This window comes from Marmota monax, unplaced genomic scaffold (genome assembly GCF_021218885.2).
Source record: "Marmota monax isolate L192 unplaced genomic scaffold, Marmota_monax_Labrador192_F-V1.1 WCK01_AAM20220418_F8-fsc00111, whole genome shotgun sequence".
Taxonomy (NCBI): domain Eukaryota; kingdom Metazoa; phylum Chordata; class Mammalia; order Rodentia; family Sciuridae; genus Marmota; species Marmota monax.
Genome location: NW_026695067.1, coordinates 2,110,014 through 2,128,441, shown reverse-complemented (window position 1 = coordinate 2,128,441; position 18,428 = coordinate 2,110,014). Strand labels below are relative to the sequence as shown.

Genomic DNA, 18,428 nt, shown 5'->3' with positions numbered 1-18,428 from the left:
ACCCAGGCTGGGTTCAAAGAAGTGCACTAAGACAGGTGCTCTTCAAATACAGGTTGTCTTTTCAAACAAGTTTACTGAGTGGACAGGTTTTTTTCTGACCCTGAAATGTTTGGCTCTCCCTCCTTTTTTCCCCTTCTTTGTGGAAGTTTCTTGGGAGAGTTTTGCAAGCATTCAGATTGTACAGATGGACATTCCATTTCCAAGTAAATGAGTTTCTTTAACATAGAGCACAGAGGGCATTAGGTAGGACATACTCCCAGATCATGTGTTGTTCACTTTTTTATGTATGTTTATTTATAACTCATTAATTGTTTACCAGAGATTTGAGACAAGTAGTAGGAATTCTCATAAAATGGAAAAATAGAAATTAAAAATCAAAGCCATAAAAATATAGATCAAAACAAAGGGAAAAAATGATATTATTATAGAACTATGATGTTCTACACATCATTCTAAATATAATACCCCCATACATATTTTTTAAAAGCCTTTGGGGATTACAGTTTTGTATGTTAACTCTGCCATAAAGCTATGTTGCACAAAAGAATGTGATATTGGCACACAAATAGAGTTATAAATTAGGAAACCAGGGAATATATTCTGCATATAGTCATGATAAAGGTGACATTTCAAACCAGTGGATAAAGAACAGATAACTCAGTCATATCATTACTGAGAAAATAAATTGAGGCTCTTAACTCATATTATATACCAGAATAAACTCAAAATGAATTAAGTGGCTTATAAAACCATAAAATTGTCACAGTGACAATTTGAAAAAAATAAATGAGTATTTGTTACCCTATCTCATTGTGAGAAAGAACTTTTAAAACATAAAAAGAAGGCAGAATAAAGTAAGCCACAAAGAAAAATCATTAGACTACATAAAATTATTCAGCTTCTATATATTAAAAATACCTTAAAATAACCTAAGCAAATTGAAAGACTAGAAGAAAGTACTAACATGTATTAACCCTTTGTGTATTTATAATGATAAAATTTAATAAATCATTTTAAAAGATGAGAATCTTTAATAAAAGTATAAAAATTCAGAACTAGAACAAAATATAAGTATACATAACATCTGTATTTTGAAAAAAATAAAGTTAATCTCTCCTCTGTACCTTCTAAAACAAGTTTATATTATGGATTTGAATGCAAAATCCACAAAAGTACCAAAATTAAATATAAAAGAATATTTTTATAATCTGAACATAGAAAGGCCTTTCTATATCTGACAGGAAATCCAGATGTATTGAAGGAAATCGTGGCAGACTTAATATCAAGTAAAAATTTTTTTAAAACTAAAAAATTTAGATAGCAACATACTGCAAAAGTTATTTGTACCATATGATGGAATAGTTAATGTGATTATCAATAAAGAAACTTCTAAATCAATAAGAAAAACACAAAAATCCCATTAGAAAAATGGGTAAAAGGCACACAATTATAATTCAGGAAAATACAGATAGCTATAACAAATAAATACTTTTTTAAAAACCCTTTAATAATACTACTAGTAAAAGGAATAAAACCTTTAAAAATACCATTTGTATTTAGCTATCAAATTGATAAAGATATATTTTAATGAATTTTTTCATTGTTAGTGAAAACATGGGAAAAATCTTTTTCTGGGAGTAAAAATGGATTTAAGTTTTCTTTTTATTCTGGAGGGCAGTTTGAATTTGACAATACCTACAGAAAGCCTTCAAAATGTTCAGTTCTGCCAGGCACAGTGACACACACCTATAATCCCAGTAACTCAGGAGACTGGGACAGGAGGAAAGCCAGCCTTAGCATCTTAGCAAGGCCCGAAGTAACTTAGTGAGACCCTGTCTCAAAATTAAATATAAAAAGGGCTGGGGATGTGACTTAGTAGTTAAGTGCCCCTGAGTTCAATCCCTGGTATATCCTCCCTCCCCCTGCCACCAAAAAAGTTCAATTCCTTTGATCCATACTTTCATTACTGGAAATTTATCCTAAACAGCAGGCAGAATGGTACAAAATGATTTATTCACCAGCCTTTGCAGACATGGGTTGTGCTGTTAAGCCTCCCAGCTCTCATCTACTATCCTATGTTTGCAGAGTTTCCAAAGTGCACAAGATGTCTCCCCAGCTCTACACCCTGAGAATTATATCTAGGATGCAGGCATGACCAGGCTTTACAACCCAGCATATCCACTCCATGTTTTTACTATGAAACTAAAGAAGTAAAAAAGTAAGGACATCCCAAACTCTAGAAATTTAAGAGTTTGAGGCAGCTGTGTCTAGCATCCAAAGTTACAATGTCCATTCAGGCTATGGTGTATAGTGCCCAGTGATCTATTTTTATTTGCTTTAGGGCTTTTTGTTTGTTTTGTTTTGTTTTTGTTTTAATAGACCAGTTCAGTAGTTTGTGATTTGCGTATTAGACCTGAAGTGTAGCACCTATGCCTGAGCTTTCCAAATTCTATGATGTATTAACTAGCCTGTCACTTAATTTTCTTTCTGTTTCCATCAGCTGGAACTTTTTTCTTCTTGTGGATTGCAACTATTACCTCTGACTTATCTTACAATACTGAAAGTTGGGCACAACAATAGTAAGAGATTGTTGAACCGAAATTTTATGTCCATAGGGTGAGGCACTGTACAGTCTTTTAAAAATATTTCTCAATTTAAATATTCTAATTAGAAGAGGAATTTAGAATAATACATTAGGTATTAGAAAATTGTTCCAAGACTTCTAGGTTGACTCCAAAAAACAATATCAATCTGATCCACTGGGGGTGCTGTTCCCTCTGAGACCAACAAAGGTTAGGTAGAAAAAATAATAATAAAATCAATTTAAAAAATAGATTGAAAAGAAAGAAAATACCACCCCTTAACTACCACCCCTTAACTATCTCAAACCCATGAAACCACATAATGGATACCTGAAGCTTCAGTCAGAGACTAGGAAATTAAATAAAGTAGCACAGGTTACCCCACTGGTTCTTTTCTCTTCCTCCTGCTCCTCCTCCCCCCGCTACCCCCTTCCACCCACACACACTGGGGACTGAACCCAGGGGTGCTTTACAACTGAGCTACAGTCCCAACCCTTGTCATTTTTATTGATATTAATAAATATGGGCTGGAGATGTGACTCAGTGGTAAAACACCTGGGGGTTCAATTTCTGATACCAAAAAGAAAAAAATGCAAATTGCTTGACATCACTCCCAGAGTTTCTGTTTATTAGATCTGAAGTGAAGCCTGAGAGTTTGCATTTCTTACAAGTTCCCTGATAATATTGATGCTGATGATCCATGGATCACACTTTAAGAACTACCATCCCAGAGGATTGGTTGTAAAGAACTAAATCAAAACATTTATGGGACTTAAGCAAGAGATTTACTCAGATTGGCCAGAATAAACATTGATCACTCAGGCAATGCAGCTTTCAGTCACAGTATTCAAAATACCCAGGAAAGGGCCAGCCATGACCATTGAGAATGTTGCTTTATTTTTTTTTTTTAATTTTTTATTGTGGGTTGTTCAAAACATTACAAATTTCTTGACATATCATATTCCACACTTTGATTCAAGTGGGTTATGAACTCCCACCTTCACCCCATACACAGATTGAAGAATCACATCAGTTACACATCCATTGATTTACATATTGCCATACTAGTGTCTGTTGTGCTCCGCTGCCTTTCCCATCCTCCACCCTCCCCCCTCCCCACCTCTCCCCTCCCCTCCCCTCCTCTCTCTCTACCCCCTCCACTGTATAACCCTGAGGGTCTCCTTCCATTACCATGCAATTTCCCTTCTCTCTCCCTTTCCCTCCCACCTCTCATCCCTGTTAAATGTTAATCTTCTTCTCCTGCTCTTCGTCCCTACTCTGATCTTAGTTACTCTCCTTATATCAAAGAAGACATTTGGCATTTGTTTTTTAGGGATTGGCTAGCTTCACTTAGCATAATCTGCTCTAATGCCATCCATTTCCCTGCAAATTCTATGATTTTGTCATTTTTTAATGCAGAGTAATACTCCATTGTGTATAAATGCCACATTTTTTTTATCCATTCGTCTATTGAAGGGCATCTAGGTTGGTTCCACAATCTTGCTATTGTGAACTGTGCTGCTATGAACATCCATGTAGCAGTGTCCCTGTAGCATGCTCTTTTTAGGTCTTTAGGGAATAGACCAAGAAGGGGAATCTCGGAAGCTAAGCAGGGTCGGGCCTGGTTAGTACTTGGATGGGAGAATGTTGCTTTAAAAGTTTCTTTGGATGATGGCATATTTTTTTTAATCCTATAGGCAAAAATATTTCTTTGATCATTTTGACCTTAAACTGTTTGGGCCCATGACCAAATTGTGCTCCATCGGAATGATGTCCTCTTCTACCCAAACAGCCTCCAGGGAAGGTGTTGCCTCACATAGAAAGTCTCTAGTTTCTCCTCATGCCTCCTGTCTTCTTTTATCTTCTGCCCTTATCCCAGACCATCAGATCTGATAACCGTCTCTTTTCTGGATATTTATTATTATGATGATGATGATGATGATGATGATGATTTTAATGTGGTGCTGAGAATCAAACCCAGTGCTTCACATGTGCTAAGCAAGTATTTTACTACTGAGCTCCAGCCCCAGTCCTCTTTTTCTGGATATTATTTGAAGGATCAAAGATGATATTTAATCTTAGGTTATTAAGAAATAGTCAAATAGACTAATAAATATGTTTTCACTGTTTACAGTTGCAACCAGTAGAAATAAATAAGAGATGTTAGTTACTACTGAACCCTGGGCTTTGGAGGAAAATTAGGTGCTTTTATATCTAGTTGATAGGCCTTGTATCTTATAGTACTTGGCTTGTTATTTTTAGAGTTAATTTCCATCCCATGCCTGTTCCTTTGGCAGTTCATTTTATGTATTTCAAATTGTTTGGAGAAGAGCTTCTCATGTTTTACAAATGCTGTTTTTCTCTTTCTATTAGGTCTCTTTGCAATGCAATCAATGTTTACAACCTCACCTGTAATAACTGTTCAGAAAACTGCACCGATGTTCTGTTTAGTAACAAGATTACCTTCTTAATGGACCTCCTGATACACCAGTTGATGGTATGTAATATTATTGCTTTGAAAATTAAAAGCAGTTAAAGTTTGAGAAATATTCCCTGTGGAGAAAACTAAAAGAATTCTGTTTATTTACTCTCCATATTGGAGGGGGGGAAAGTGAAGATGATTAGGTAGGTAAAATAGGGATCAGCAGGAAAAAAACCTTAATTTAAGAAAATGTGCATTGAATTCTCATACATTTAATATTTAATGGATGATAGATGTGTGACACTTGCTAAGAACACAAATTGGTATGGTTAGATTTGGCTTTGGAACCTGGTGGACCCAGTGCCAAACCTCTGAAGCCACAGGAATGAGTTCTATGGAAGGGAAGAAAGCTGAGAAAACCTCAAAACCTCTCACCAGCTTAGTTTAAAAGGTCAGTTTGAAAAGGACTTTTTGATAGTCATTTAGATTTTTTTTTTTTAGAAACTCCTCTGTAGGGACAAACCTGTTATACTTTTAAAATAGGAGCAAACAGCCAACTATAACCTAAAATTTTACTTCAGCTCACAGATGTTGAAAGAGGTAAGCTCAGTGGAATACCCAAACATTTAGGTCTGTCATCCACAATCTCCAGAACAAAACTCTGAGGCCAGAAGTTTCCTGGTGAGGTTTCTGAGTCCCTGAGGTACTGGCACAAAATCCCTCTCAAGCTGCAAGATTACAACATAGGACGTTTATTTTTCAGAACTGATTTACTTTTACTCAGCACAGAGTTCTAATAGCTCTTCCTTACACTCTATAACTTTTGCTCCCTTCCTCCCTCCATCTGGTTAATTCTTACACGTTTTGCAGATTCTAATAGGCATAATGGTGCCTTCATGATTAAATCTTCTCTAACCTGATTTCTTTCCCCAATTCCAGGTTAAGAATATTTCTTATGTGATTCTAGATATTACATCTCTCACAGAATTGATTACATTGAATTGTCACTATTTACTTGTCCATTTCCCCATCATTAGCCATGAAAGTGTTTAGGACAGCAGGTACCTAATCACTATCTCTGAGATTCTAATACAGGACCTGGCACTTAGTAGGTTTAGCATACCATTGAATGAATGTATGAGTGAATAAATTAATCTTTATATATTGCAGGCTAGAAATCAGAAAGGTAATTATGAAGCCCTTACAGGCAGGCATACTGACAATGAGAGAGAAGAGCAGTACAGGAGAATAAAACAAGATAGATATAGAGCAGAACTATTACACAAACAGCAATGGCTGTTTATAGTGATGTCAATGAATCATCTGTCACAGACTAAATAAATTATATATGGTTTTATCACAAAAGTCATTATAATATGGATGAGACATTTTATCAAAAAAATCTTCAAAAATAGTTGAAAGACAACACAAAGAGAAAGTTTAGCATTTGTTGTTTAGCCTTACATCTCAGGTATTTTGATATATATTGCCTCACTTAATTTTCAAACCAGCCTTATAAAGTCATTATTAATCTGTTTCACAGATTAGGAAACTTGAATCACCAAGAGGTTGACTTTCCCAAGGCTACATAGATGTAAGCCAAGAGTCAATCATAGGTCTGTCAAATTGAGACCAGTAACTGACCAATATTTTTCAAAATGTCCATTTCCTGAAAGACAAGAAAAAAAAGTGAGGAACTCAGGCTGGGGATGTGGCTCAGTGGTAGGGTGCTTGCCTGGAATACCAAAAAAAAAAAAAAAAGTGGAATTATCACTGTATGGAAGAGTCTAAGGAGACATAACAAATGTAATATGTGATCCTGGACCAGATAAAGAACATTAATGGGAAAACTGGCTAAATATTCATTTTTTCCTTTTCCTTAATTGTGCTATGATTTTATAAGAGGTTTGTAGGGGATTCTGGGTGAAGGGAACTTTCTACTCTGTTTATAACCTATTTGGTGGTTTAAAATGATTTCAAAATCAGATTGAAAACCAAAATCTAGACCCTACATTCTCCCACTGTTCCATGCTATATCATCTGGAATAAACTTACTCTTTAAAACTTATTCTCTATTGGTAATATAAGAGACATTACTTTGAACAGAACAGGTAACTGAAGAGAATGGCATTTGAAATGTGAGAGAATGAACAAGGCAACTTACCGAAAGAATCTTCCATCTTATCACACACAAGCTTCTGAGGGACTTCTCATATCTAAACCATAACACCTAATTACATCCCAAAGACCCTACCTCCGCATATCACATAGGGAATGAAATTTCAACATTTGAATTTGGGGAGGGATACAAACATTCCATCCAAAACACATAGTAAAAGAATGGTATAATGATGACCCGAACAGAGTGGTGGGAGCACAAAAGAAGGTGTTCATCACAAAGGAGGAACATTTGAACTAGTTCTGACTTCTTCATAGTAGCTATCATTTATTAAGTTTCAACCATATTCCAGGAGCTTCTAAGTACCTTGATTATGTCCTTCTTCATTAAATGCCCCAGTTTCTTTGAATAACATTCCCTTGTTTGTGACCTCAAGATTTCTTAACACTCAAAAAGGCTTTTACTCTCTTCACCAATTGATTTCACCATATTCTGTGTTTGTTCTGCTCTGTGAATTTTGCTTAGTTCGTAACTGGGATCCAAGGACATTTGTTTGCCAGATACATTTTATCCTTCCTTTCCTTATACATGGCATTTCCTGGTTTTTTCTTTTAGTCTATTCTATAGCTGTCAATTTTAATGTTGTTGTGACTGGGTTTGTGGCAGTAAGCAGCAAAGGATGTGTTTCCTGGTTTGGGGTAACTAGTGATGGTGGTTTTTATGTTTCTGGAAATCATTTGAGTGCATTTCCATTTTTCTTGCTAGCTGAATTTAATGTGCATGTAACTGAAATATGGACTACTAACTTATTCATGCCCTTTAATAAGAGGTAAGAAAATAGTCATTGGCACATTTTTCAGAAGGAAAAGGAAAAATACAAAGGAGGCTAATTAATTGTGATCTGGTAGAATTTATAAAATACTTGATTATCAGGTACTTCAGCCTTTCTGGTTCTTTGGCAAATCCAGATGCTTTGAAGACATCTTTTTTCCAATCTAGCTTCTTAGAGTTTTGTTTTAGCACTTTTATATTTCATTTCAATTATCCTTTTCAAAGCACTGTTCAGATGCCACAGTTACAGAGGAGGTACATTAATATAATTCCTTCACTCTAGAAGCCCACAGTTAAGAAGGGAAGAAATTACATACCAAAATATCAGAGACAAACTATGAGTAGTGCTATAATGTTATCAGAACCACAGAGTAGCCCAGGAAACATAGTAGAGTATCTAGCACATAATAGGTGCCTGTTAAAGATTTCATGAAGGAATTCTACTTGAGAATTTAGCAGGCTTTGGGGAAGAAATGGATTTGGTTAATGCCTCAAATATAAATAGAATTTCTATAATTCTGAATTTATTATTTTCATAAAATATAAGTGAGCACTTGTAACACTATAAAAGTACATGCTTTTTCTGGCAGTATAAATGAAGATTTTGAATTTTTAGGATAAGCTCTCAGGGAATTTATTTGGATCTCTGCAAAACCAGGTTATTTAGACAAGTTTCCCCCAGGAATAGAAACTAACACCCACAAATTATCTTCCATGAAACTTGAAAGCTTTAAAATATGTTAAAATTGATTTCTATCTTCATTCATTAAGGAATTATTAAGCATCTTTTCTGAGCCTAGATCACTTCAGTGGACCTGTAGCCTTAAGATGTCCCCTTAAGGAGATCAGACATACACATTGGAAGGAAAAAAAAAAAAAAAAAAAGACCAATGAAACAAGCAAAATAGCAGAATGGGAAGCCCCAGCTTTCATTCCCCCACAAAGACATTGATTTAACAAGAATATACTCGCCAGTATATCTTTATGAGAACTCCAGAAACCAGTTAAGAGTTGCTGTATCCCAGACAAACTCAAAGCCAAGAATAGCCACATTGAAACAAGTAAGAAGAGCTGTTTTCACTTTACCTATGATCACCCACCCTTTCACAAGCCAACATAACTTCATGGCAGGGGAGAAGCTCACGGCTTCTTGGAGGTGTAGGGAAAGAACATTGGAACTTACACCAGTGTTTCAGCTTTTTGAAAGGATGCCTGCAGAAGTGATTTCTGTCTTTGCCTCACTCAGAGCTCTGAGAGACCCAGCATAGTTTGGATGCCGTGTGGCAACTGAATCCAAACAACAGCAGGGACAACTTACTGTAGCATCAGAGGGCCTGTACGACCAGAGGCCAGTGCAGCTTGGCATGACCAGGAGAAGGCATTCAGCCTTCAGTTTCTTCCTTACAAAGGAAGAAGAGTGAGCATGTATTTATATTCCAGCTTTTTAAAGGTATATCTGAAGGACTGCTGTCTGTCTCACCTGTCTTAGGGAGGCTTGCCTCTGTAGAACCAAAGAACTTGTGAGGATTAAGGCCAAGTCCAAAGGCATTACGAGATTATGGACCTCTTGAAAAGGAAAGTAGCCATCCTCTCCCTGAGAAAGTGCATGTGTAACTCAGAGAAACTGCATCCCCAAAAAAAGATTTTAGAGGCTCCCAAAACCTCTAGCCAGGATGATTGATGAGGATCTTCCCCTGTAAGAAGCTAGTTCATAAAGACCAGGAGAGGTAGATATTTTCTGAAATGCACAGATCCCATTAAAAGTTATAAGATACATAAAGAAACAGGAAAACATGGCCTTAACAAAGGAACAAACTAATCTGTCTTAAGCAGTCCTAAAAAAAATAGATTTTGTATGAATTACTGGACAGAGAATATGAAACAGCTGTCATAAACAGGCACTGTGATCTCAAGAAAACATTGGGAAAAATGAGAATATCAACAAGGATAGAAAACAGAACAAAGAGCCAAATAAATTTTGGAACAGCAAATAATTGCATTGAAAAACTGACCTTAGGGGTTCAGCAGCAGACTTGATCAAGCAGAAGAAAGAATCAATTCAAAGGTCATTTAAAATTATTCAGTCAGAAGGTCAAAAAGAAAAAATAATTTAAAAGAGTGATGAAAGCCTAAAGGACATGTAGTATAGAATGAAGCCAACTAATATATGCATTGTGAAAATTGTAAAGGAGAAAAGAAAAAGATGCAGAAAGTTTACTTTTAAAAATAATGGCCAAAAACCTTTCCAAATCTGGGGCGGGTAAATGCATATCCAGATTCAGAAGCTCAAAGTATCCCAAATAAAATAAACTCAAAGAAATGCACACCAAGGGCTAGGGATATAAATCAGTGATAGAGCACTGACCTAGAAGTACACACCAAATCACATTATAATAAAGTTGTCCAAAGTAAAAACCAGCCAGACATGGTGGTGCATGTCTATAGTCCCAGTGGCTGGGGAGGCTGAAACAGGAGAATCGTGAATTCAAAGTCAGCCTCACTAAGCAACTCAGTGAATCCCTGTCTCTAAATAAAATACAAAATAGGGCTGGGGATGTCGCTCAGTAGTTTAGTGCCCCTGAATTCAATCTTTAGCATCCAAAATAAATAAATAAACAAAGTAAAAACCAGAATGTTAAGCAGTAAGAAAAGAATGAATTGCCAAATACAAGGGAACATGCGTAGTACTACCAGCTAATTTCTCAGCAGAAATCCAGCCAGAAAGAAATGGAATGATAATGTTCCAAAGTGAAAGCAAGAGAAAGCCTCCACAACATTGACCTTGGCAGTGAAACAAAAGCACAGGCAACAAAAGCAAAAATAGATAAATGGGACTACATTGAACAGAAAATCTTCTGCATAGCAAAGAAAACAATCAACAAAGTGAAAAGATGACCTACAGAATAGGAGAAAATATTTGCAAACTATATATCTGATAAGTAGTGCTATAGTCTTAATGCTTGTGACTCACCAAACTTCATATATTGAAACTTAACCACCAATTTTATACATTAGGAAGAGGGGTCTATGGAAGGTAATTAGATCATGGTGGTAGAGCACTGCTGAGTAGGATTAGTGTCCTTATAAAAGAGACTCCCAAAAGCTGCCTTGCCCCTTTACCATATGAGGACACAACCAGAAGGTAGATCTCTGGTGGTGGGTACCCACTTTCTGGTGGGCTCTCACCAGATAATGAATATATCAGCACCTCAATCTTGGACTTCTCACCCCACTAAACTGCAAGCATTGAGTTTTTGTTGATTACAAGTTACCCAGTTTATGGTATTTTTCTATAGCAGCTCAAAGAGTCTAAGGAATTAATATCCAAAATATATAAGGAACTACTAATAGCAAAATATACCTAAATGATCTAGTTAAAAATAGGTCGTGAATAGACATATTTCTAAAGGTGATGAACAAATGGACAACTGGTATATAAAAAGATAATAAAAATCACTAATCATCAGTGAAATGCAAATCAAAATATAAAGTTTATCACTTCACACCCATTAGAATGGCCATTTTTTTAAATAAAAAATAAGCAATTAGTTGGGTGAGGATATGGCAAAATTATAACCTTCTACACCATTGGTAGGAATTCAAAATGGTACAGTTGCTATGAGAAAGACTATGGTGCTTCCTCAAAAAAATTACAAAATAGAGCTACCATATGATCCAGCAATCCCACTTCTGGATATTTCTCCAAAAGCATTTAAATTAGGATCTTGAATAGACAGCTGCCCTACCATGTTCACTGCAACATTATTCTTGATAGCCAAGAGGTTGAAATAAACTAAATGTTCATCAGCAAATGGATAGATAAAGAAAATGTGGCATGTACAAACAATGGAATGTTACTAAGCCTTGAAAAAGAGTGAAATCCTGTCATATACTCCAACATAAATAAACTTTAACATTATGCTAGGTGAAATAAGCCAATCACAAAAGACATGGTTCCACTTACATAAAGTATCTAAAATAATGAAATTCAGAAACAAAATAGAATCATGGCTGCCAGGAACTGAGGGCAGTGGGGGAAAATGAAATTTTGTTTGACAAGTATCAAATTTTAGTTATGAAAGAGGAAAAGTTACTAGATATATGTTTTACAACCATGTGCGTACAGTTAACAGTGCTGTAATATATACTTAAACATTCGTAAGAGGGTTAATTTGTATTACATGTTTTTTTACCATTTTTAAAAAGTTGCGAACCTAGCATTGAGTGCTGTGAAAATAGATTGATAGGCTTTTAATGTTGGACAAGATTTAAAAAGCCTGATATACTGATAAACAAATTGCAGTATGGAAAAGGGATCACACAGCTATCTATTGGCAGAACCATGAAATGAACCCTAGTCTCCTAAGCCCCGGTGCAGGATTTCCCTTCCTATAAGCTAAATTGATATGTCCTCACTTTCTTAAGTATGCAAGTGAAACAAAGCAAAATTTTCTGATTTTGATTTTATATAGGTTTAGTGTTGTCATTTGGTGGGATGTACTAAAGAATCGTTTAATGAAAAGATTTATAATTCCTTGATGTCTCATTGTGTTTTAAAAGACATTAAATATTTTTTTTAAAGAGAGAGGGAGGAGAGAGAGAGAGAATTTTTTTTTAATATTTATTTTTCAGTTTTTGGCGGACACAACATCTTTGTTTGTATGTGGTGCTGAGGATCGAACCCGGGCCACACGCACGCCAGGCGAGCGCACTACCGCTTGAGCCACATCCCCAGCCCGACATTAAATATTTTATTAGTAGACTTATTTTTAATTTATAGTGACCTGTTCTTTATGAAATATTTAAAGAATATGCTGATAAATTGTGTGTATGTGTTTTCTGGAGCCAAGGAGGTTGTTAATTGAAAAGTGATGTACAAACCTTGAATAATTGATATGATACTGTTGAATCAAAGAGGCTGTTGGTGAGCTCTTCAGAAAGTGACAAGAAAGTCCTAGATACAAACAAAGGAAATCTAAGTGCAATCTTAATAGCAAGGGGATTGTTTTTCACTTAGTCACATGAAGAACCATCCAGGTGCCTGTTTGATTTTCATTATAGCAGCAAGGCCTGGAACTCTCCCACTTTTATACTGAGAAACCAGAACATGGACTCCATAGTTAATTACATGGGAGCAGAAATCCTTCAACACCGCAGGTGACAGTACTCTTCCTTATGCCAATTGCATCTTGTTTCCTTCTTTTCTCACAGTGTGACGTTGGCTTGGTCTGTCCATTACACCTTGCCTTCTCCATCATAAAAAATGTAAACTCTGTTTATGTTCACCAAGCCATATGTCTTATTGGCACAGAGAATTGCAGAACTGGGGAGGAGGACTTAATAATGTCTGGTCTAGTTCAGTCTATTTTGTTTTACAAAGAAGAACAGTGAGAAAAGAGATGGTCAATATGTGGGGTGAGGTGTTTGCCAAAGTTCCACAGCCTGTCACCTATGTAATTGGGTTTCAAATTCAGCTCCCTAAATCCCAACCTAGCATTCTTACTACTAAATTATTACTTGCTGCACTGCTAATTTAAATTTGATAAGAACATTTAAGTGATGTTGTGACTGGTATGGAGCTTTATTCTCAAAGCTATATTCAAACTTTAGCTAATAAAAGAATAAGGGTCATATTATAACTCCACTTTGCCTTCCATTGCAGACATATGAAATAATATCTTTTCCATTATTATCTCTATCACCTAAAATCATTAATTAACTTACTTGGAGAAACTAAGACATCTACCATCATAGTAAAGATTACATCAACACTACTTTCAAATATTTGACAGGCAAAACAAAAAATATTAAAGATTTAAAAGGTTTAAATAAAATAGACATGGTTTAGTATATGTAGAATCCTATGTACAAGAGATTAGGGAATCATGCATTGTTTTACAAGCACACATGGAAAATTACAGTTAACTATGCCATAGGCCATAAAGTAAGTCTTAACAAATTTATAGGAATCAGAAGATTTAAAAGAATAAAAAATGATCAAATTCTGCTTGAGATGTGGAGAATATTTAGAAAGGAGAGATCCACAAAGCGGTATCCCCTAATTATTTATAAATATGTTAATAATGCTAAATGAATCTCATATGTGCAGGACAGACTCCACATATTTCAACTAAAGACAAAATAAACTGAGATTTGAGCTATTAACTATGAGTAGTCTTGCTGTTTAAGTCCAACAGTCGTATACCCACTTTAAAAAAAAAACCACTTACCAGAGAACTATAACAAAATACATACTCCTTCAGCATAATATTCGTAATGTCTAGGATTGTTCAACATAAAAAAAAAGGAAAGAAACCATGACCTGTTTTTAAGAATGAAGATAATTAATGGAGGCCAACACAAAGATGACACAGATGTTAGAATTAGCAGACAAGGATATTAAAAAAACTATTATGACTAAGCTTTATGACATAAAGGAAAAAATGCTGATAATGAATAGGAAATATCAAAGAGGAAATACATAAAGAGCCAAATGGAAATTCTAGAACTGAAAAATACAATAACCAGGCTGGGATTGTAGCTCAGTGGTAGAGCATTCACCTAGCACGTGAGAGGCCCTGGGTTCGATTCTCAGCACCACATAAAAACAAATAAACAAAATAAAGGTATTGTGTCCAACTACAACTAAAAAATAAATTTACAAAAGGAAACTACAGTAACCAAAATTAAAAATTCACTGAATTAAAATGTGAGAAAGAATGATAAAAAAAAATAGAAATGTCACCATTAGACAAAACAGTATTACAGGAGAGAATCATCAATGAATGCAAAAATTAGTGCACAGGAATGATAACAAAACAGGATATTTGCATAATCTCAAAGTAATCATCCCCCTTCATAAAAGGAGGATATTAACTTTACAATGAAGAAATTTTTTTTTAAAAGTGAAGAAGCTTGATAGATACCACTGTAACCAAATTATCAAAGCTGACATCACTAATAGCAGGATATATCAACATCCTGTACTCAATAATATAATACACATAAAACTCACAATATCACTTCTGGAATATTCTACCAAAATGCATAATCACCATCCAATTATGAGATAACATTAGACAAACTCCATAACTGACCAAGACTATTCAAATTATTAAGGCTGAAAAACTCATGAGACTAAAAGGTATTATAACTAAAGTCAATGGTGGTATGTTGGATTGGGTCCTAGAACAAAAAAAAAATAGTGAAAAAACTGACAAAATTATTATAAGGTCTGTAGATTAGTTTATTGTTTTGTATTAGTGTTAATTTTCTGGTTTTGGAATTGTGCTATAGTTTTGTAGGATATTAACATTAAGGAAAGCTGGAAGAAGTCTAAAATTATTTCTCCCAAAGATTTAAACATACAAAAAAAGTTACTAGATGAGTTTTAACAGCAGAATGAAGATGACAGAAGAAAGGGTCATTGAACTTACATCATTAGAATTAGTCTAATCTGAAGAATAGAGAATTTTTCAAAGTAAGAGAGCCTCAGCAACTTGTGAGGCATTATCTTATGTTGTAACCTACATGTCGCTAAATATCCAGATGGAGGATAGAAAGAAAATGAGGCACACTTTTAAAAAAACAACACTAAGATATTTTCCAGATTTGGCAAAACACAAATGTGCAAATTGAAAAAGCCCGACAAATCCAAAAAAAGTTAACTACAAAGAAAATCATTCCTAGGCAAATCATAGTCAAACTACTAAAAACTCCATATACAGAGGAAATCTTCAAGGTAAGCTACATTGTATATAGGAAAATAATTATTCAGATAACATCTCACTTCTCATTAGAGTCCAGAAAACACTGAGCATCTTTAAAATGCTGAAAGAAAAAAAAAATCAGCCTGGAATTCTATAGCCAGCAAAGATATATTTTAAGAACAAATGTGAAATATATTTTCATTTTTTTGTGTATATATGTATACATATATATATTATACCATATATTTGTAAACATACTGTAGATCTAGAAGTACACACACACATACATACCTACCTCAGGATTTGTTGACAACAGACCTGCACTACTATTAACACAAAAGGAAATTATCAGACTCAAGGAAAATGATTCCCAGTAAAATTTCCTGTCTTCAGGGAAGAATGAAAAGCAGTGAACATGGAAATCTTTTTCTTTTAAATTTTCAGAAAATATATGTAGTGATTTAAAGAAAAAAGTTTAACATTATCTTGTAGACGTGATGACATGTAAGTTGCACTACATATGATACTGTGTATTCTAAAGGATCAGGAGGACAAAAAGTGAGATCATAAGATTACAGACTTTCTACATTTTACATTAAATAATAGTCTCAATTTAGGGTAGACTTAGAGAAGTTAAGATTGTATACTGTAATACCTTAGAGAAACCATGCAAAATATCTTAGAAGCCAATAGATAAATTAAAATAGGATTCTAAAATACACCCAAATATCCCAAAAGAAGGAAAGAGGTACTAGAGAATAAAACAGAAAACAGACAGGAAAAAAGTAATAAACAATAGACCTGAACCCAGTGTGTCAATAATTACATTAAATGAAATATGCAGAATCCTCATAACAAGGCAAAAAATTTTGAAATGAATTAAAAAGAAAGACCCAACTATTATGCTGCCTACATGAGATGCATTTAAAATAAAAATATACAGAACCTATATAAGTTGAAAGTAAATGAATGAAAAAAGACATATATAGTAAACATGAGAAAACAAAAATAGCTACATTACTATCAAATGGAGTTTATTGCCACTATATTAGCGGACATAAAGAGACATTGTATATTAAAAGGTCAAATTGATAGAAAGATATAACAATCATAAATGCACCTAATAATAGAGCTACAAATTACAGGAAGCAAAAATTGACAGAATCAAAGGAAGAAATAGCCAGGTACAATGGCACATGCCAGGGGTGGGAGGCTGAGGCAGGAGGATCAGGAATTCAAAGCCAGCCTCAGTAAAAGAGAGGCACTAAGCAATTCAGTGAGACCCTGTGTCTAAATAAAATACAAAGTAGGGCTGGGGATGTGGCTCAGTGGTGGAGTGCCCCTGAGTTCAATCCCCAGATACCCCCCAACAAAAATAAAGAAATAAACAACTCCATTCTCACAGACGGTATCTTATACCCATCTCTCATCAACTGTTAAGAGCAGTTAAACTGAAAAAAAAAAAATCAGTAGACATACATGGTATGAAGAGAAATAGTGTCAATCATCTTGACCTACTTGATACTTACAGATCTCACTATTCCAACAAGGATAAAATACATTTCATTTTCTAGTGCATATAGTATGCTTAGGGTAGACTATATTCTGAGCCATAAAACATTCTTAATTTAAAGAGCTTGAAATCATGTGAAGTATGGCCTCTGAACACAGTGGAATAAAATTAGAACTCAGTAATATATCTATAAAATTAAAAGAGAAATTAGAAAATATTTTGAACTGTATTAATTAAAATGCAGCATATTTTTAAAAGCCTGCTTAGAAATTTGTAGCTTTGCTTGCTCAAAATTTAATGTGGTGAAGGTTGAAATCAATACCAAAAGATATTTTAAAATCCACAGAAACACTTAGAATTTTAGAGACACATAAACTCAAAGAGTGATTGAATAAATCACAGATGTCTTTAACCTTAGAATTGAACAATAGTAAAATTAAAACATCAAATGTTATGCTTTATATATGTGCAAATTTGTTGCTCAATTATACCTCAGCAATTATACCTTTTTTCTCAGAGGAAAAAATAACAGTAAGAATACTCTGTATCAATAATGCTTGAGGGGCTAGGGTAGTAGCTCAGTGGTAGAGCATTTGCCTTTACGTGTGAAGCACTGGGTTCAATTCTCAGCATAGTATATAAATAAATGAATAAAATAAAGGTCCATCAACAACTTAAAAAAAATAAAAAATAAATGCTTGAGGGGCTTGGGTTGTGGCTCCGTGGTAGAGCGCTTGCCTAGTCTGTTTGAAGCACTGGGTTCAATCCTCAGTACCACATTAAAAAATGAATTAAAAATAAATATAAAAAAGTCTTAAAAATCCTTGGGGTGCATTTAAAACAAAACTATAAAAGAAAAGAAAGTCTAGCCTTAAATGTTTATATGTATTGGACAAAAATAAAGTGTATATTATTATTTTTCAAATCTCATTTTGTCATTTTTACCAATGAAAGAAATATTTATTTTGTTAAATATTTATGTGGTACACAATTCCCAAGAAAAATGAACATTTCATGAGGGAAAAAGTTATTTACATACTTTCCAAATATCTCTCTAAAATTGCTATTGATTACAATGTAAAATAATAACTTTCTAGAGGAAAATCTTGGTGTACTATCTTTCAAGGGATCAAAAAAAATTACCAGTAATGCACAAAAATAATTGTCTGCCCCCTGATAATCTACAGCAAGCCCAAAACAGTATCACTTCTATGACATTCCAACCAAAAATACATAATCTAAATCTAATCAT

The 18,428-nt window shown here is 34.5% G+C and overlaps 1 protein-coding gene across 10 annotated transcripts in view; it reads left to right on the top strand.

Annotated features, from left to right (window-relative positions):
• The window catches only part of Scaper (S-phase cyclin A associated protein in the ER), a 460,757-nt gene that overhangs the window by 360,186 nt on the left and 82,143 nt on the right, over positions 1 to 18,428 (top strand). For all 10 annotated transcript variants that reach the window (XM_046428027.2, XM_046428024.2, XM_046428026.2 and 7 more), the window contains one exon: positions 4,956 to 5,079. In XM_046428027.2, coding sequence (XP_046283983.1) covers positions 4,956 to 5,079 — 124 coding nt within the window. The remainder of the gene's footprint in view (positions 1 to 4,955; positions 5,080 to 18,428) is intronic.